This window comes from Temnothorax nylanderi, unplaced genomic scaffold (assembly GCF_030848795.1).
Source record: "Temnothorax nylanderi isolate EJ_2023f unplaced genomic scaffold, tnyl_v1.0 TNYL_tig0018_pilon, whole genome shotgun sequence".
Lineage (NCBI taxonomy): Eukaryota > Metazoa > Arthropoda > Insecta > Hymenoptera > Formicidae > Temnothorax > Temnothorax nylanderi.
The window spans coordinates 1,341,845-1,362,928 of NW_027249080.1; the positions used below are offsets into that span (position 1 = coordinate 1,341,845).

General features: G+C 42.8%; 2 protein-coding genes across 9 annotated transcripts in view; one reads left to right on the forward strand and one right to left on the reverse strand.

Annotated features, from left to right (window-relative positions):
* Window positions 1-17,756, forward strand: part of Camta (Calmodulin-binding transcription activator) — a 48,907-nt gene extending 31,151 nt beyond the window's left edge. For 3 of the 5 annotated variants that reach the window (XM_071699429.1, XM_071699428.1, XM_071699432.1), the window contains 11 exons: window positions 4,474-4,662; window positions 4,814-5,212; window positions 5,396-6,163; window positions 6,248-6,583; window positions 6,699-6,946; window positions 7,144-7,343; window positions 7,582-7,689; window positions 8,530-8,687; window positions 9,026-9,519; window positions 10,638-10,790; window positions 11,851-17,756. In XM_071699429.1, the coding sequence (XP_071555530.1) occupies window positions 4,474-4,662; window positions 4,814-5,212; window positions 5,396-6,163; window positions 6,248-6,583; window positions 6,699-6,946; window positions 7,144-7,343; window positions 7,582-7,689; window positions 8,530-8,687; window positions 9,026-9,519; window positions 10,638-10,790; window positions 11,851-11,989 (3,192 nt within the window). In that variant the 3' untranslated portion in view covers window positions 11,990-17,756. Of the gene's footprint in view, window positions 1-4,473; window positions 4,663-4,813; window positions 5,213-5,395; window positions 6,164-6,247; window positions 6,584-6,698; window positions 6,947-7,143; window positions 7,344-7,581; window positions 7,690-8,529; window positions 8,688-9,025; window positions 9,520-10,637; window positions 10,791-10,991; window positions 11,014-11,850 lie in introns of all 5 variants that reach the window. The other 2 variants (XM_071699430.1, XM_071699431.1) reach the window with 2 other exon arrangements.
* A 715-nt stretch (window positions 17,757-18,471) lies between these two features.
* Window positions 18,472-21,084, reverse strand: part of Tn (tripartite motif containing protein thin) — a 61,086-nt gene continuing 58,473 nt past the window's right edge. For all 4 annotated transcript variants that reach the window (XM_071699424.1, XM_071699425.1, XM_071699426.1 and 1 more), the window contains 2 exons: window positions 20,760-21,041; window positions 18,472-20,515 (listed from right to left, as the gene is read on the reverse strand). In XM_071699424.1, the coding sequence (XP_071555525.1) occupies window positions 20,084-20,515; window positions 20,760-21,041 (714 nt within the window). In that variant the 3' untranslated portion in view covers window positions 18,472-20,083. The remainder of the gene's footprint in view (window positions 20,516-20,759; window positions 21,042-21,084) is intronic.

Consider the following 21,084-nt stretch of genomic DNA (forward strand, 5'->3'; position numbering starts at 1 on the left):
AATATTAATGTTAATATAACTATACGCTATACTAATATAACTAATATTAGCACAAGTTATATGCTAATATAATTAATTATGTTACATAACTTCCAGTTGTCTAAACTCTAGTAACAAATGATGTTGAGTAAACGTTGATCAAACTAAAATAATAGCATATATTATACGCGTGTATATATAAAACATTTTTACAGTTTTTATGAACTAATGGAAAGACATTAGCGCTTGATATTAATGTAAATAATTATATTTGCTTTTCGTCAAATTATTTCTTGCATAAAGCTACTTGTGTTATAGATATTTGACACAAATGACCCAATCTGAATTAAAATATGCCTTAATTAAGCTCTTAAAAAATAAAAAAACCCCGCATTTACAATATCTTTTAATTATAAATATAAAATTTCAAACAGCGTACTATTGACGTTAATTATAATATGCAAAGTATAATATCCACAACACAGAGATTAATTGACGTTCGATTTTTACGAGATTAATATACATGTATACGAGATTGACTGGCGTATGCGCGAAACGCGTAAACTCGTGATAGAACTTTCGTCTGCCGGTTTAACCTAATTTTTGTCTAGACACATTCCGCGATTAATCAAGGCAAATGGACGTGAGCGCGAGCGGGGAAGTTGTAGCGAAGGGACGCACGAATGCTTGTGCCCGAGGTCGCGAGTATTCGTCTCCGAACGGCGGCGGCACGAAGCATCCTCGCTAGAATGCAAATGATCAATTAACCAGTTGTAAATCACTACAGCGTGCCCGGTGGGGGTTTTATCTAGCCCCGCTGTCGGTACCCTGCCGGTCTAATGGCCGGCGGAGCCGGCACCGGGCTCTTCCATCCTATTTTCATATGCTCTCCACGATCTGGCTATATGAAATGCTCCAAAAATGAGCAAAAACGAGCACGGCTGAAAATGGAAGGAAAATTTTTTTTCATTTTGTTCTATTACGATGATCCTCGCCCCGAATAAGACCTTTTTGTTGGTTGATTTATTTTTAGTCAGCAATTTAAAGCATATCTTGCTATATTTTAATTCGATGTTAATTTTTTTGTCTCGTATCATATATTCCTATTATATTCATATTAATATCGATTCTGAGCGAGTTACCACGTGTTTCGATGGAAAGCAGCTTGATTCGCGCTTGAGAGAGCTCTATTCCTCAAAATAAACCTTGTTCCATCGAGCGAAGTTTTGTATAGTATATCATACCACTTCATATATAATAATAGTGGCACTGTTACTATTATTAAACTGATATTATATTTGTTATATCATGTAGTAAATCGCCCTGTCTATTTGCTGTTATCCTTGCTCACCTCTTTTTGCCACCCCTCATCGACGATATTTGTTATCCAGGCCACGTTCGCCGGAGAACCTTTCGAAAGTTGAAGCTATGCCCATGGGGCGCACACGAAGGTATTAAGTAGCCTCCGGATTCCCGGTTGCCTTCTCGTGATTAACATTTGGAACGGAAAAGATATTCTGAATTAGTAATTGGAACTTGGTTCTGGACTAAAATATTACAGCAACGTATCGAGCTCCTGTGCCAATTGATAATAAGATATTGTCTCTTTATGTAAATTTTTTTAGATATGCTACAAACTGCGTTTATTGTGAGAGGATAGATATCACGACTTACGAGTCAGGTCTTGTAAGACAGGATAGCGCGAATGTTATTTAAGTAAGAACCAGTAAACGAGAATGAATTATTCGTCGGTGGGTGTGTACTATTTTTCAAATCCGGTCACATGTTTTCCATGCGGTCTCGGCGATCATATTTATCTTGAAAATCCAATCTTGCCATGCCTTATCTAAAATGAATGGTGTGTGGGTTCGGTTCACATAGCGGGCCCAATCAAAAGCTGGCGCTGTCACTGCAAAATGTGCGCAAGATACGTGGCCCGACGTACATGTGGCCCTGTGTCGTGCGGTATTCGGGTTATCCTCAATACCACGTGGAAGATAGCCGCAGAATCTCGCGGGAATTTAATTTACACTTGGCAGATGGATGGTGCTTCGCGTATAACAAATGCGGACCGCAGCCATTCTAGCCGAATGTGACAAATGTTCGTATTTACGGTTCGCATTTCGCTCATCGAATACTCTATTTGCATGCTTCTGCTAAATGTAACTTATATGTAATTATAGAAAACATTCTTTAGCAGCCTGTATCGATATGTTAATATAAAATACGTTCACGAAGAATTTATTACTTGAATATATCTTAATATTGTTTTATATTGTGCATAAATGTTGGACCAATACATCATAAATAATTGCAAGATGTTGTTCGATATAAAATGTATATATTGTCCTAAATACATCTCATATGAGTCGACGCGAAACCGAGATCATGGCCAAGAAATTTAATGGACTAGAGGGAAAGACAGCCCACGATAGGGGTGGTGGTGCTGACAAAAGCTCTAATGACGTACGATAGTAACCTTCGTGAGGAGCGCGATACATATTCCGACTGATATGCATATTTAGTACCGTTCTATAATCTTCTCCGTAGAAATGCACGGGGCACTCTGCCAAATCAGCGAAATTGAATCGGAAGAGAATTTTTAGGCGGAGCGCTTTATTACGTTATTATATTTCAGAATGTCGAGGTGGCTCTCTCGCACTCGCTCCGCATTTCCAGCTAAGTTGAAGGCAAACTCGCTTAATTAGAATATCGCGAGAATCGCGCGCATTTATTACACTCGTCATTATTCCCGGCCCTCTAACAAATAATGCTTAACACAAATACTACGCCACGACGCACAATATTTCGGAATATATAATGTATTTAATTTGATTTAATTTAACTACACCATGCGAGATAATTCAATTGTTAACAATTATGATCTTTGCATCACCGAGATTTATAATCGTTGAAGCGATAAACAGCGATACAATTTGTGTCGTCAGTCAAATAATTTGGTCTCTTAATATTGACTTGAAATTTCACCGCTGCCCATTATTTAATTCTTCAGATCGGTCAAATCGACCGCATGCACCGGTTCGATTTGCATTATTGTACGTTAGGTCGCGTGTCGCGGGCGCTCCTGGCTACCTACTTACCGCGCCTTCGGGTGTTGAATTCTTTATTTTTTCTCGCGGACGCTGGCTTTCTTCTTTTATGTCCTCAAGTAGCCTGAATTGCTGATAAGCATCGCATGCTGTGGTACGAATATTTATAGAAGCGAATTTTGCATTCTTATTCTGATTATACCCATCGTACGGGCCCGCCAAGTGCCGATTGTTGCGTGCCACGTCGCGTCGGCGCGTGTGTACGTTTAGTTTAAAGGAGGATGAAGGAGGAAAAATGGAGGGTGGGAAGACGGGGATTACAGGAGCCGAATATCGTGATACGCGACATCAAAAGTCCTCGTGGTAATTGCATTTCTTAACGTCAGTACCGGTGGCGTTACTTCCTCCTCTAATAATGCCGTACTATCGCGCCCCGTCCGCTTAAAATTACGTCGAGCGGTTCCTCGTGGCGAAAATCAATAATGAACCGTAATAACGGCGCTGTTATTGTTAGAGGCGTGTAAATGCGAATGACGCAACATGCACATTTCGCGTCCCTTGCCGTGCTACGCGCGCGATGTAAGGTATACCGATAAGACATCCGGCCCGAAGACAGTTCCTCCATTTTTCATACGCCAAGTACGTCGAGCGCGTATGTGTCGCTGCTGAATTATTCATTATGTTAAGTATTTTTGGTCCTGATAGTTAGAAGACCGAGAACTTTCCAAGCCAAAAGTCTCGTCCAAGAACTCGAGATTAAGAATAATTATTTTGCCGTTTTGACTTGTTGATTATGTCACGTCGGACAATGTAAAGGTAGGATCTTATTCTGTCTGTGACATTTGCATCTTATTATTTTCTTTTTACGTATTTCAACAAGGTTAATCGACAAATTCTTAACTGTTTTATAATTAAATTTCCACTTATTCAAACATTGAATAATGTCTATGTTGCTACGAATAATACATTCTCTTTTAAATCATATTATAAAGATATTACTAGACCGCGTTCTTTTGAGGAACATAATTTTCAGTGCCTGTGTAAATATATCACAGAATTCGTCGTTCAACGTGTTTGCGACTATCTATGATTCCATTTCTCCGAAGATGAAAGCACAGTCTGGAAGATAGATCGGAGATACGTCAGCGCGACTTTCGGACTGAAGCCAAATCTACAGAGAAAGGCATATGTCAGCGGAATATATCTAAAATGCATTCCGTACGACTTTTATAACAAGTCTCTTTTGGTTTAGTGTTTCTTTGCGCGGTTTATTTTTACTTTAATATTCGACGAGTGTTGAAATAAAATATCAACAAATAAAATTTAATCGGATGACTGAATTAAATGCACATGATGTTACAACACGTCAATGATGTATAAGCATGTATGAGATATCGGAATTATATGTTGTGTAAGTAAATGCAGCCTATTCCTTTATTTTCAGGAAATCGCCGCCATCCTGATCAGTTTTCAGAGGCACGCCGAATGGCAAAGTCGGGAGGTAAAAGTACGACCACGAAGTGGTTCAATGTTACTGTACTCGAGGAAGAAAGTACGCTACCGGCGGGACGGTTATTGCTGGAAGAAAAGAAAAGATGGGAAGACTACACGGGAGGATCACATGAAACTGAAGGTAACAAAAAAGCAAAGAGAAGTTATCGAGTATTCAAAACGTTTGCAACTAGTAGTTGCAACCTATTCTAAAAATCATTAAAATTTCATCATTAAAGTTTACGAAAGAAATTACGTGAATTGAATGAATCATTACATCAATCTAATTACAGGTTCAGGGAGTCGAGTGCATCTACGGCTGTTACGTGCACTCGGCGATCCTTCCGACGTTTCATCGCCGGTGTTACTGGCTACTGCAGAATCCAGACGTTGTTCTCGTTCATTATCTGAACGTCCCTTATCCGGACGGTGATGCGAAGCTGGCGGCCCTGCCACCCTGCCTCGCGCTGCCGCCAGACAAGAAGGAGTGGACGCGAGACGAGCTAGCGTCGCAATTAAGGCCCATGTTCCTCGGTGGAGATGACGATCCGAATAATCCTCATCTCACTCAGCACTCGAACCATCCCGTCGACATGATAGTCTCTCAACTGCTCGATAGGCAGAGGGCATCCTCCACTTCCTCTACCAGCAGCACTCAACTCGCACCTAGGAGACTTACGCCCGACAATCAGGTATTGTGTTACACTTGAAATCTCACAATACTCTGGAATTTCTTAACAATAATTTATTATGTGTATAAAAATATTACCTATTGCAATAATTAAGAATCTTATTTTCATGACAATATTTTCTAATTATTATTTAACGATCGCATAGTCAAATCAATTTTAGCTATATCTAACCGCTTGAAATAGGTCACTTCGACAACGGGAGGTCAACAACAATCGACGACGGCGGCACCGGCTCCCCGCGTGTATTCAAGACATTCCCATTCCACTCAGAGTCAACAGCCGGCTCCTCTAGTTTTAAGTTTGCAACAAATTCAAGGCGGTGGTGGTCTCCTGATACTTAACAGTCAACCATATCATCATCAGCAGCAACAGCAGCAGCAGCAGCAGCAACAACAGCAACAGCAGTCGCAACAGCCACAGCAGCCGCAGCAACAGCAGCAACAACAGCAGCAGCAGCAGAGTCAGCAGGTGGAAATGCAACAGGTCACAGAGCAACAAATTGTACCGCAGACCAGCGTCGATCGAGAACAGCAAACGCAGCAAGAAATCGACGCGCAAGAGAGTATGGACAGGTCTGCTGTGCAATCTCTGCCGATGGGCGGTACCGGCTCCGAGGTAACCGATTTCGCAGAGACTCTGGATCTGAGTCAGGAAGACATTCAGAGGACACTGTCGGCCAACATGGTGCCCCCGTCGCCGTCGCCTTCGCCGGCAGACAACAGCATGATCAATCCGATGGACTTTATCGACTCGTCGGACGACGTGCTGGTCAATCTGGACGCGTTCGACGTGTTCGGCGATTTGCCGGAGCTGCATGACTTCGAGGCCGAGCAGACGAAGCACGAGGAACAGCGAGGTGGTCCCGAGAACGACGTCGGATGTCATCCTGGTACAACCGTCCATATTGCAGAATATAGTCCTGAGTGGAGTTACACCGAGGGTGGTGTAAAGGTGAATAAAATATTTATAGCTGATTTTCTTCTTATGGATTCGCTGATTATTATGTAGATATATCTGAAATAAACGCTATTTCAGGTATTAGTTGCTGGTCCATGGACCGGCGGTAGTAGTTCCCAGTCGTATTCGGTACTTTTCGACGCGGAACCGGTCGAGGCGTGTCTCGTGCAACCAGGTGTACTGCGTTGTCGATGTCCCGCACACGCACCAGGAATAGCGTCCCTTCAGGTGGCCTGTGACGGTTTCGTCGTGTCCGATAGCGTTGCCTTCGAATATCGTAGAGCGCCGACGAGCGAACCTAGCCCAGAGAAAGCTCTGCTGGACCGTCTTGCCGACGTTGAAGCCCGTCTGCAGGGCCCCGGTCCGCCATCTCCCGCAGCTCATCTGGAAGAGCGACTGGTTGCTTATTGCCAGGTACTTCAAGAACTCGATATTTCGATATTAATCATTGAAATCTTAGCTGCGATAATTATAGTTTAATTAGTAAATTATAGCGTAAGTAAAATTTCATTGTCTTGGATAATTGCAGGATGCTGTTGTCCGTCCTTGGCGAACTGGAGCGGAACCTCTTCAATCCGGTGGGCCTACCCTCTTGCACCTGGCGGCCGGATTGGGGTACTCCAGGTTAGCCTGTGCACTCCTTCACTGGAGAGCAGAAAATCCTAGCAGTGTTTTGGACGCCGAGGTCGATGCTCTTAGGCAAGATAGCGCCGGCCTTACGCCACTTGCTTGGGCTTGTGCCGCAGGGCACGCCGACACCGCCAGGATTCTTTACAGGTTTGTGAAAATATTCTTATTGGAGCAACATTTTGTTTAACATTATTAATAATGAACAACTGTGTCCATAAAGTTACGACAAATTTACACACCTTCGCCTTTCGTGTAGCTCACAATTGCTTCCCATACTACGAATATATTGATTTTGAATCGATTTAATCTTTAATAAGTATTTGTTGTTAACTCTGTCTCCATAGATGGAATGCTATGGCACTACGCGTGAGGGACTGTCAGAATAGAACGGCGACCGAGCTGGCCGCGGAGAACGGTCACACGGCGATCGCCGAAGAACTGAATCAGCTCGAAACCCGAAGGCAAGACGAGAGGCTTTTCTTGCGACCCGCCAGCCCTAGCCCTAGGCGGCCATCTCAAGACAGCGGTCTCGATCTGGCGTTGTGTTAGTCTCGTTTGCTATTATATACTGCCCTCTCTTCCGTATACACGCACACACATTCACGTATCTGACACACGTATAGTCATCCCCCTACTTGCTGATTAGCCCCCTCAGCGCCATTATACTTTCCCTCGTCCAGTTTATAAAGACCGTAGAGTCACAAAAAGGCCGTAAGTCATGCGAGCGTAATAAATTAGGGAACGTATATAGCATTAAGTGGGGTTTATCGAAAAATACACAGGTGGCTCACCGCTGCTGGACAACATGGAATTGTTGCAAGAAGATGAGTCGTCGTTAGGCCTCAGCGAACAGGGAATGGAGAGCGCTCCGACCTCTCAGGAGTCCGTAGGTCCGTACCTTCCTCGTTTCCTCTTCTATTTGTCTGTCTGTCTGCCTGTCTGTCTGTAAAAACTATCCGTAATTCTCTGTCTGTTTTCTGTGACACACTACCGATAGAAATGGATCGGCCTAGACGTACTACCACAATCACGTGGACTGCGAATTCCGTAGAGATCCTAGTTATCCCAGCTAAAACTGCGTTCGCCTCCCTCGTTCGCAGACACACACGACATACACACACTGCCCTCTTACACGTAAACAGACACACGTACACGCGTACAGCAAGAGTGTTCTCTTTCTCTCTCTATCTCTCTCTGTGTGCGTACGAGACGACCGGACTCGATCAGCGACTCCGCCTTCTCTAACTCCTCTGAACTCTTGCAGCTTGAACAATATTGGTGTTGCTTGGCCTTCGTAACCGGTGTTGGATGAATTGCTGTGTAATGTTTAAACTTTCTTAGCCACTATCTACTGTCAACTATCGAGGCCTCTTCTCAAGCAACGTCTGTATACAAAATTTCAACGAAAATATAACGATGACTTAATTATCATCTGGACAGACACGCGATCTGCCCAGTCGATGTGGAGGTATCTCAGCTGGCTATCATCTTATGAAACGAGTAGGAAAGCGCCACGTTCACCAGTGACTTGTCTGATTCTCCGTGTTGTCAATTCGTGTCGTAGCGGCGCACTTGGTGTTAAACATTTTACCTGACATTGTGGCAGCATCTCGATGCATCGTAGAACACATTCACGGCTTTTAAACTTCGGTGTTGTGATCGATGTGATTTCGGCGGTCTGCCACCACGAGCTTTTCGAATTTGGCTAGGGTGGTGATTCCTTTTTATAGGGGAAGAAGACGCGAGGGTGCTGACATTGGCAGAGCAAATTATAGCGGCGCTACCGGAAAGGATCAAGAGGGCGGAGGGTGATTCTTCGTCTTCTTCCTCGCCACTACCACCCACGGCGCCTCTGTCACCCTTGGAGGACTCTCTCATGGAACAAATGGTAAGAGGGTATCACGCTCACTATTATAATTGATAATCAGACCGTCGCGAGAGTCTCGTAGAATCCTTTATCTTAATCTCTACCAAAATCCAAAACGGATTAAATATAGATAAGAAATCGCGAATGATTAATTGGAACGTTGAAACTTCCCTGAGTACGACATAATCTTCTGGCGGATACAATCGCAGAAATAGCAAACATTAGCAGTTCGGTCTTGAATCATAATTAGGAGTAAAACTTTGGACCAAGCCGGATTGCAGTTCCGACAAATGGAACTTTCGAGTTCCTGGGTTTTCCATTATAAAGCTCTATTTACATGCTAATCGTCTTGCTTGTAGCCTCTCGACTCCGGGGAATTGTTCGACTCCTATCGCGACTGCAACGGCGGCGCCGCTTCAGTCTCGGACGTCGACGCCGACGCCAGTCCTTCAAGTCCCTCCAGCAGTTGCCTGACGCCGGACTCGCCGTCCCCGCCGCCCACCACCGTCGATTTCTGCGAGTTTCTGCAGCTGCAGCTGCAGCTCGACGGCAACGGTAACGCTCACAGCGGTCAGTACTACTCGTCGAACGGCGGCGAACGCAAATTGAACGGCATGATCGGTTCCGGGGTCATGACGGCGGTTGGCATCGGAAACGGCGACGGTAATGAAGCGGATTTGAGCAGACTGACGCTGTCCGATCGCGAGCAGAGAGAGCTCTACCACGCCGCCAGGATGATTCAGAAGGCGTACAGGAATTACAAGGGTCGTCAGAGGCAAGAGGAGGCCGAGAGGCACGCCGCCGTTCTGATTCAACAGTACTATCGTCGTCACAAACAGTACGCTTATCACAGGTAACTTGTCTATCGCTTCGCATTAGTTTTATCAACAGATCTTTTATATTTATTCCTACGTTCGGTTTCATTATTGTTGTACATCGTACCTTTCCATATTTATTCCATATTCAGAATGGCCCGTTTCACGAGTTTCGACGTTTCTCCTTCCTTTTGTCGTAACATTTCGCATGCTATCGAACTTCCTCCAACTTCGAAAGTCTTAAGAACGGAATGAATCACTTACTGTCGGACTACAATGGTACTAACTACTGTACGCGACGCATGCGACGTCTTTAGATACAGATCGCCCGAGTTTATGTGGGCACGTGTTATCAGGTTGAACTCAAGGTTGCTAAGTATGACAGATTATTATCTTGCATCGCGCAGACATCGCCAAATTGCTTCGAACTTAGAAAGTTAAATTTCCATCGATATTCCGCTGGTGGAGGAGGTTGCGGGGCACGTCTTAATAAGGAACAATTAATAACCGGGGGACAAGACGTACCATTGTGGGCCGACTTAACGACCTCCGACTGAATTAGGCTGATACCACCAAAGTTCGACCCGTGTACCTCTCTCGAGGCGAACTTTTAATTGGCATCGTAAATAATTCGGAAACTTTGCGGATTTCCCTGCCTTCGTTACGGTGGCCTGAATACAGAATTAAGTTGGCATTAAATTAATACGACTTTTGCGTTGGAGCTGGAGATCGGTATTCCGCCATTCCTTCTTCCCGCATTCACCGAGTTATATACGTAGCGATTTGAACTTCCCATTGTAATGCCTTCGAAATTAGTGATAATCCGACCATATATTATCATTGTAGAATCTTCGCGAAAACTCAAGTTGCGGGAAGTAATGAAAGATATCAGGCATGCGGCCAATCCCGGCTATCATTTTTCATTTATGCAGAACGAAGATTGGAATACATTAATTTAATGACAGAATTTCAATTCTTTTTTTCATGAGAACCATTTCTTTTTATATTCCCCCGTTTTATGTCGTTCTCTAATCCTTTTATACGTTAGTTAGTAATTACTCTAAAGTTTAGTGCAAGTCGTCTTGCGTTCTATGGTTCCATTGTTGAATTATATTCTAGAATACTTGAACTTTAAAGCCCGTATCCTTTACCGCAGGCAAGCCACGAAGGCAGCGCTGGTGATCCAGAACAACTATCGAAATTATCGTGCGCGGCCGGGCTCGGCCGGCCCTTGCGCGAGGCAGCAGGCAATTCATCAGCAGGCGGCAGCGAGGACGATCCAGCAGTTCATGCGGCAATCCAAAATCAAGTTAGTATCCCCGTATGTATGTGTGTGTGCGTGTGTGTGTATACAGTGCTGCATTTCTTGTTGCAACGATGTGCACGCACATTAGTTAACGTGGTAGAGACTTCTTGTTAGCACACAAAAGGCTTTTTATCGTATTGAAAAAGAAAAAAGACAAACTGTAAAAGTTCTAAAGTCTCCCTCTTCTGTGTGTCACTAATGCAGCTTGTGGGACGATTCACGACCGGTAAGTAAAGATCTCTTAATAGGGCGATTGTTTCGGCAAAACAGTGCTTGTTTGTATCTCTCGTTCCTGTCTCATCTGTGCCGGAGGGAATTAACGCTTTCGTTGTCTCTCTTTCTCTCTCCTTTCCCTCTCCCCCTCCCCCTCTCTCAATCTGCACCCTGTTTCATGACACACAAATTAACGAGTTAACACGTCTATATACCGGAAACTATATACGTGCCTCACACATTTGACGATGCTTCGTATTTATTGTTTGAATGTCGGTAAATATTTTGTGTCTTTGTACAGCAAAATCGTGTATTCGTCGCTTAACGACGTAGAACCAGCGAATTGCTCGACAATTACTTTGGCAATAACTCGTTGACGGACACGTTAAATGTATCGCATGTTTAAATATGAATAATTGAGAAATCAGCATTTATATTTAGCTATGGTTTTTGTATACATTATAATTTATAATTGAAATATTTCTCCGGGATGTAGGAGTTAATATATATTTATTTTTCAATAGTAAATATTCCCATATTCACAGAGTGAAAAAAAATATTCAATTCATACATCTATTAATTTAGAAATAATTGTAATACGTGTGTTATATATATACTTATTACTTTCGTTTAGAAAAGACGTGTATATCAAACAATATTCGAACAATATGATTTCTAATGAATTAATATTGTCCATCAACGAGTTGCCGCAAAGTGTTAAGGAAAGCGCTTATAGATGCATTTATTTGCCTTCCGGTATATACGGCCTGGATCATTCAGTGTCACGTATGCACTCACGCGTAAGCGATGCGTGTTTTTATATAAAGCGTATGTTTCTGCCTTGAATCAGACTGCAGAACGCCAAGGTCGTCGCAAACGGGAGCGGGAGGCTGCCAGCGGTCACTTCACGAGCGGCTGCTGTCCCCCAAAGCTCGCCCTCATCTAGCCCAGGGGCCAGCCTAGCAGCCGTCAGCCCGGGGGTCACCTAGTCGACTGTCAGTCCAACGGCACGCGGAGCAGCGGCGATGACAATTCGGTAGCGAAATAACACGGTCGGTGGTGAGAGCCGTTGGCGAACGACGCCCCGGATCGGCCATCGTGACGCTTTTGAGGGAGTATGCGAGGTTGTTAACGACGACTATAACTACTACGAGAGGGTACCAGACGTACGACACGGATGATATACGATTTTGTTCTCTGCGTCTCTGATTTGCGTACCCGACGATTAACCAACGTGAAGTCTTACCTATCTTTCAATCTTTTGTCCCTTCACATCACAATTGAGTTAACACCACGTCTCATTCTCGTACCGCTCGTTCTTTTCGCTTGTATCTTACGCTATTACCGCACTTTCTACGCGCCCCTGCATCCTCCTCGAGCGAGTATCAGAGCGGCAGAAAATAGGCGAACCTATCGTAAGTGGGTTTGCTAAAAATCTATACGAGACCGATCGACTGAAGAAAGCTTGTAGAGAGTTTTACCTTTCGCTTAATATGTAAGATGTATATAACTAGCGTGTGTCTCTTCAGGAGTACGAGATCCGCTTGGCCCGACATATACGTTGATTCTTTGCTACATTGCGACAACATCGAAGTTGACGAGCCGTTCCCGTGATACTTTATTAAATCCTTGTGTGCACCGAGCTGAATCGCACAAAATCGTTGTCGTTTTCGTAGGTTCAAATAGTACGCGAATTTACTGCTGGCAGATCTCCTACGGAACCGCAGATCTTTTTAAAACGAAACATTTCTTCGACACGAGGCTTTTTATAAATATAGACATGTTTCTCCTTTGATGACACTGGTTGACGAATTCGAAGCCTTCTTTGAGACGAAGATCGCATAAACTGATTATATGAATATTTGCAATTCTGAAAATGATAACAAATTAAGTACAGCATTTATTTCTTATTACAATTTATCAATATATCAAATTTACATAAAATTTAATAAATCTCGATAACTTTTTAAACATTAGAAATAAAATACTATGGAAATTAATTAAAGATTTTTTACCTAAAAAGAAAATTCTGTTGACTCGTGTCATCAGTATCGTACCACTCGGATCGACGTTATTTTATCATTTTTTACAACAAAAAAGTATTCATGTACAGATTTATTGTTAATTTTTTTCAACATGATTACATGCACCGTGTATAATCTTACTTGCATAGAGAACAATATTTTCCATTTTTTTCCGATACGTTCTCATCGATTTTTGTTTCTAAATTTATAATTCTAATTAAAACACTGAAAACAATTCTAATCGATTTAGGCGAAACACTATCTAAGAAGGATAGCGTCTATGAAGAAAAAAGAAAAGAAGAGAGCAGGCTCGAAGAAGACTTATCTTAAGTTTACGCGAGAATCTTTGTGTTTGAACTTCTCCTAGTATTTTTATTCACACGTTGGATTTCAGATCTAGCTGACGCTAACAGATGATTAACGAATGAATGAGCGATCAGAACATGAAGGAACGACGTGAAATTGGTTTTACAAGTAGTAATGAGTTACATTTTAACGACGAATAGATAAGTCTTGAAAACATGAAGGACAAAGGTAAAATTTAGAATATGAATACGGGCGCAGTTAGAATGTTGATATTTTACAAGATTAGATTTTTTATTTCGATCGATTTTATTATCTGTACATTTTTTCTACATTTTTACGAGAGGATAGTTAAATTTAATCGATACGCGAAGCTGGGCACCGCATTCCTATCATTAGCGCAAATCTGATAGCGCAGCATCGAGAATCCACTGTACATAATTAGATGAGAAATTATTGTTCATCATGTGGCAGAAATGTGGTCTCTTTTATGTACGATATTTGTTTTGCTTAAGAGACGCAAAGTGAACAAAAAGGTCTATACTTTGATTTTAGAAAATTTTAAAGAAAGCGAGAGAAAAGAGAGAGAAACAGAGCGAGGAGGGAGCGAATAGAGGAAGGAATTATTAAAGGAGAATTAAAAGAAAAAAAAAGAGAGAAAAGAGGAAAAAAAATAAACGGGCCCTTCGTCCAAAGGGCGCAATTTCATCCACGGGCTGTGCTAGTCACAGTATAATCAACTTCGTAGAGTTACTTTTTAGGACGTAAGCTAGTCGATTACACATTGTTACAAAAAACTACCTACCGTTTCTCTCTCCGATAGGGGATTTTTTAAAAGGTTCTCTAGCGTAAAGATATAATTAGCGGTTAAAATTAAGGGCGTAGTTGATTGCGGACGCGCGCGCGTTCGCGCGCGATTGCACGGCGCGCGAAGGGCGTGATTGTCCCGGCGTTCAAAGTTTTGATCGGGTGGACAAAACGTCTATTGTGATAAATTAATGGTGATCCAAGAAAGTATTTCCGCGCGCAACGGGACAAAGGGGGAGACGGAGATAAAAATCCACGCGTCTCCGACGTACGTCTCCGTGTACGCACGCGGGAGCTCTCGCTGAGATGTGAAAAAGAAGAAACGGAGAGACACAGACAGACAGACGGACGGGTAGAGATGCGAGAGATAACTGGGCGAGCCGATATTACGCCGTGCGGGATCTGTCGGGGGAGTAATGTGTCGATGCCGCGCGTCGTAAATGTAAAGGGTGCTGCGGATTTTCGAATTATCGAACTTCTTCGAGACAGTAAATCAACCCATATCGACCCTCTCCCCTCGGGATGTGTTTCGCAGACTCACAGCGGGTTGTGAGTTGTGAGATCTAAAATAGAGCGACGTAATTGCGGAGCGCGAGGTGGGGTATTACCACAATATATATTGTACACATGAGTCAATTCCAACGAGCATTTTCATGCCATTAAGCTTAAAGAGTTATTAGTTATTAAAAGGAGATTGAAGCGTGCGCGGGAAGCGAGAGAAGGGCGAGAAGGAAGGAAGGAGGGAAGGAAGGAAGAGATAACAAATTCTTACACTCTTTTAATCATTGTTAATTAATTAAAATAATCACGATCCTATCGAAATACTTAAAAAATGAGTAAAATAATAATAATTATTATATACACAAAAAAAACTATTATTATATATATTCATATTTTTGCTTATTACATATTTAAGAATCTAATAAACGAGAGCTAGCGATTATAAACGTAGCGGGCACGAGAGGCGTGAACGATAACGACGACGATGATGATGATGATGAGGTCTCAAGTTAGGGATAATTCTAGTTAGTCGGGCTTGTCGTTATGCGTGGCAATCAGGTTCCGAATTTAACAAGTAATGAAGAAAGACGATACGGCACGTGCGCGGTCTCGGCGGAAGGTCGAAGTCCTCGGTGCAATCGCACGCAACCGAGGACGGGTCACGGGGCGCACTGTCGCTTTTCACCGGGGTCTCCGCAAGACAAGTCGAATACAATATTTTTTACCCGCGGAACGGCGGACTGGGAATAATGGCCGACACCGCGCGAGATCTCCAAAGTTTCGCCGTTGCTCCACATTCATTGCATAATTAACCAAGTACACCGAGGGCAAGCTGGGCGAAAAGGTATTTAGGCCGAAGGCTGAGAGACGGACAGAGATGGGGGGACGAGAGAAGGGAGGGGGCCGCTGAGAAAAAGAATAATCTTAATTAAAAAGACATTGCTAGGGTAGGCGCTTCGATGAATACATAAACTTTAAAAGTCATTTATAATACAAATTATTCTCAAAATATAAAGAAGTTTAATAAGTAAAGGAGGAAAAAAAATTTTTAAATTCTATGTAAGGAAGCCAAGAGTCAAAGACGACTAGATGATAGGAGCCGCATGGCCTAACTGCTGCCACTTTAATTAATTAAATAAATAATTATAACTTTATTACTCAATTAATCTCGATACAACAGATGCGAAATAATGGAAAAAAAAAGAAAGAAAACCTATAACACACTCTATCTCATGCCACTTTTCAAACTACTCTCTAGATACCGAGACGAATCAGTAGGTATATTAATAGCGGACTATTATGCAAGATTAAAACTAACAGGAATTAATTCTTCTTCTAAAAAAAAAAAAAAAAATCAGGAACGATCGAGATTCGCGCTATAAGATTCGAGATATTTCCAATTGTCCATTTCTCCAGAATCGCACGAGACATACGCGCGTTTATTCGAGGTTCGTCCGTACGGTTTTCGCTGTCGCGAGCCCGCTGGAATCTCGCCGCGGCCCTGTCGCGAAACCGTGTTTCGAGAATCATATATGTACCCCCCCGGAATCACACGGGGACGCGAAAGGGCGAGTTCCGAAAAATCCGACGCCGCGAATCGCCGAAGTACGCTTCGACATCTCGGGAAGCGGAATGTCGCGGTTTCGAGGACCGCGAGCGCGCGATCGCTGAAGCGGTTCCGCTGCGGCTCGGACAACGCCGATATATCTATTCCTCGCGGAAACTCTTGCGTATATTTTTTACAAAATAGAAAAAAAAAAAAAGAAAAAGAAGACTAGGAAGAAGAACCGAAAAATTCGGCACGGTCATCCGGTGCTTATCGCGCGTACCCGCCTCACAACGGGCGACGCGTGACGGGGCACGGCGGGGCACGGGCTCGCGATCGCGCGAACACGCGGCGCCCGACGCGCGTTGCACGCGTCACGATGTCGAAAGGGTCGAAACGATCGGGTCGATGCCTATCACTGTTCGTACAGACACCGGGGATACTAGGAAACACACGGAAACATATAGTCGGGTACAGAATTATAGTGCGAACACAGAATTACACGAAGTATCACAGAGACACGAAGAATTACAGAGACCCAAAAGATACGTTGTTCCTTCGTCGCGACGGTCACTTTGTACCTGCTTGCTGCCTGCCTGATCCTACACACGACACAACTCCCAGTCTCGCGTGGCGGCGTTCACATATACCGTACAAGAAACACATACAAGCCACATACAAAACATATGTATACACACACACACACAGCCTTTTTACTCCGCTCGACGATTGATAACGTCCAAGCATGTCGCGTGTACTTTCGTTGTGATAATCTGACGCGTTGCGAAAAATCATTTCTCCGCGTACGTCGAGAACCGAGCTGATTTGCCATTTGTTGTTCAGTCCCATCGTCGATTTTTTCGCGATAGGGAGAAAGAAAGAATGGGAGAGAAAGAGATAGAGAGAGAGAGTGAAAGAGAATGAGAGAGAATGAGAGAGTGAAGTACGATTTTCCCGGAATGTTGATGATGGTTTCGACGGCTGTTTCGACATCAATTCGCTCTTGGTGTTTCCGCGTTTCGAAATTCGGGCGATCGCATTGGACCTCGATCCTCTCTCGTTTCTGCGTAATCGCCTGACGAGAAATCGAGTGCTTGAAATCAAGTGCCCGAAATCGAGGACCCGAGATCAGGAAGTTTCGAAACGAGGACGACGCGTATAGATGTGGCACGTACGTGCTAGATTTTACTAGCGGAAACGAATAACGGTAAAGGCTCCATCTCTTGTAATATTTTTATTATCGCAAGCGTAATATTATATATATATATTATATATATAATATAATATATAGGTATATATATATATATATATATATATATATATAAAATTAAATTAATTATTAAATAAAGGGATTATGCCACTGTTTATTATTTATTGACTAACGTTCGACTAATATTGTAAATAATAACGAAAATATTTTATCTATATTTCCGATCTCCGGAGGGGCGCCGGGCGGGGGTGGCGTATTATCTCTTGTCCGCCTTCGCGGCGATCATTAACGATCGTCGTTTCGCCCGCCCCTCTATTGTTACACCATTTCATCACATTGCATTTAATAAATTATATATTTATTGACTCACACTTACTTTTCATTTGCCCTACTCACCTTTTCACTCTTGCCCACCCTCTTCCTGGTCTACTTACTTTTCTTGCGATCTTTCTCTGAACATTTAAATGACACTGTCAACCTCAGGTGATTATCGTTAATGTTCGGTAATTATAAGTTTCAGAATATTTGTAAATAATAAGAAAGAAGAGTCTTGTCGTAATAGATTATTGAGTAAATTATGGGAAAAATTATCTACTTTGTTAAGAAATTGTGTCGGAAAATAGAAGAACAATTTAAGTGCTAGATTACGTTAAGAGTAATTGCTTTAGTTAATCAATTCGTAATAAAATATTGCGAGAGCCGACTTAATATGAGTGCCGGATGTTGTAGTTACGCCTGGACCGGGTTATGGCGAGTAATACAGTTACGGCAAGTTAAGGAATATCCGGACAAATAATGATCTTGGGATACGTCGGAGAAGTTGCTTGTAGAGTTTCTATTGATGCTTCTATAGATGCTAAGACAAACTTCCAGTTTCAACTGCTCATCTCTCTCGAGTGGAGTGAGCTCAGAACCGGGACTTTGCGAACCGCTAAATTTAACGATCCTATTCATAGTGCAGAAGTAATAATCCTTTATCGCTTTATCTAACGTCTAAACTGTTTCACAGAGAACGCACGGAATAATATATCTCTAAAACTCACAATAAGAGATGAGTTCGATAAAGATTCACCTACCGTCTTCCTTCCGCAACAGTTTATTTAAAGCATACAAACGGTACAAACTTTATTCGCTGTCACTTTGCATACAAATTAAATTAAGTCGTTCGGATATCGTGCGTGTACGAGAAGGAGAGAGACAGATAGGAGAGAGAGATAGCGGAGAGTGAGGATAGAGAGGGACGAAAAGGCAAACACGGCCGTGTGTATTTTTCAAAGCTGTCGACCAGAGATTCTACCAGGGTCCAAGATTTTCTCCGAGAATTCGGACCACTCGCCGCTGAGCGAGCGGCGCGATTCTATTCACGCGTCGTTCAGCTCGTCGATATGATTGCTGTATTATTTTTTCTTCTTTTCAGGCTTTTCTCTCTGCCATTCCGTCCATTCTGATATTTCTTTCATTCTATATCGCGTCGTGCGCCGAGTGTATGAATCCAATATTCGTCAAAGTGACACGAGAAACGAACGCGGTAAACCGCAGAAAAGCAATGGCAAATCTATGTATTTCGCAACTAGAAACGCGGGAGCGTTGAGACTGGCTTGTCCGGAAAATTTTGATAATAAAGAAATTAGCTCGAAATAGAAAACCTGTGCTATTTTCTATTTTGCCAATTTTGTTTACGCCGCTACCGACTCCTATGGTCGCGATGCGAGCGGAATAGAAAGATGATAAATAATCATCAAAATTTGCGGACTTTCCTTTAAATTGTTCACTAGATCCCCAGTTCTGCGTAAAAATAATATTAGTAAAGACAAATTATTTCGTTAATATTAATCTAGTCGTCAACGAAGACACTAAATTCAGAATTTCACGCGCATCAATCAGAGTTATTAATTATTTACAACGCAATCTGAGGTAAACAACCGTTTTTACGATAATGGATTTTTTTTATTCATAGAGAAGCGCGAAAGAGTCGTCACTTTGCGGAAAAGACCATTTTCGTGTATTATTATTTTATTAGACAAAAACAACGAACGCGATGAATTTATTGTGGTGAGATAATGGAAGTCATTTTCCAGGCAAATAAAGAGTGAAATAAATTATAACAAGCTTCATAAGAATCGTGAGAGTTTTTCAACGAGAGTAGATAAAGAAAATGTCTGTGTTAATATTCATGATGAATAAATAAAACAGGCTAATATCTCACCCCCGGTTTATAGAGGACATTAATAATATATGTTTGCAGAATGTTTCTATATTAAAAATCGCTAAATTAGAAAATCTGATCCAATATTGAAGTTCGTATATTTTTCAAGATATTATATATCAATTTTAATATTACAATAATTGACCTTCCTTAATATATGGAACTATTTTCTGTATCTTATTTTTTTCTACTTTTTTTTCAATTTCGAGCTTTGCTAAATATTCGTTAGAGATTTCAGATTAAAAAAAAAAACGCGAAAAAATTATTCGAGATTATTGAAACTCGACTCCGCAGATATTTATTCAGACCCGTAATATGTCGATGCACTCTTCCAAAAATATACGACATTGTCTAGAGATATTTTCTGAATATTGTCGCTTATCATTAACAGTATTAATAAACGCGAATATCGATCAACACGTACCTATTTGGTAAAAGAGCAGAGTTCTTTCATTAAACGAAATGTAATCAACGTAATCGACGAACTCAGAATACTTGGACCCGGTGATTCTCGCGGTCGCAGACGACGATGTTGCCGGTGGAGGTGACGGCGACCCCCTCGAGACCTTTGAATTCGCCGTCGCCGCTGCCCCAGCAGCCGAAGGACTTGAGGAAGGTGCCGTCGGGGCTGAAGATCTGTATGCGATTGTTACCGGAGTCAGCGACGAGGATGTAGCCCTGATCGTCCACGGCGACGCCCCGCGGGAACTTGAACTGGCCCTCGTCCGAGCCCTCCGAGCCGAAGGACGTCAACACGCGGCCGTTTACGTCGAATATTTGCACGCGATGATTGTTGCCATCGCTGACGATCACTCGATTGGTGTTGCTCACCGCGATATAGTGCGGGTGTTCTAACTGGCCGCGTCCGCTACCGCACGAACCGAACTTGCCCACGAACGTGCCATCCGATTGAAATACCTGCGAACGGTATCCCAAGGTGGTCACGTATTGAAGTAGTTAAAAATTAACGAGACATTGAAATTTACTGAGCTTATATCTCTTCGCAATTTTATCTTATCTGATATATTTTATGTAATAAAATTAACGACGCTACGAGAAAATATTTGAGGGAAAAAAGTAGAAATTGATGTTAATCAACGTTCTCTAAAATAATCAGTTAATTATCCGAGTTGATCGATTAGCCTTGTGTTAAGGGACGCACCTGCACGCGATGATTCTCCTTGTCACATACGTAGATGAATCCGAGGGCGTCGGTGGTGATGCCCCAGGGATAATTGAACCTGCCGTCGGCGGTGCCCTGAGAGCCGAAGGCCCGCAGGAAGCGGCCGGACGGATCGAGCACCTGGATCCTGTGGTTGTAGCGGTCCGCGATGATGTACTGCCCGATCCGGTTTACGGCCACCCCGGCGAGGCAATCGAATTCGCCCTCGCCGCTGCCGTACGTTCCGAACTCCTTCATGAAGTTCCCATTACCGTCGAATACCTGCGGACCGAGCGGTGCACGGTCGTTTACATCGATATTAAAA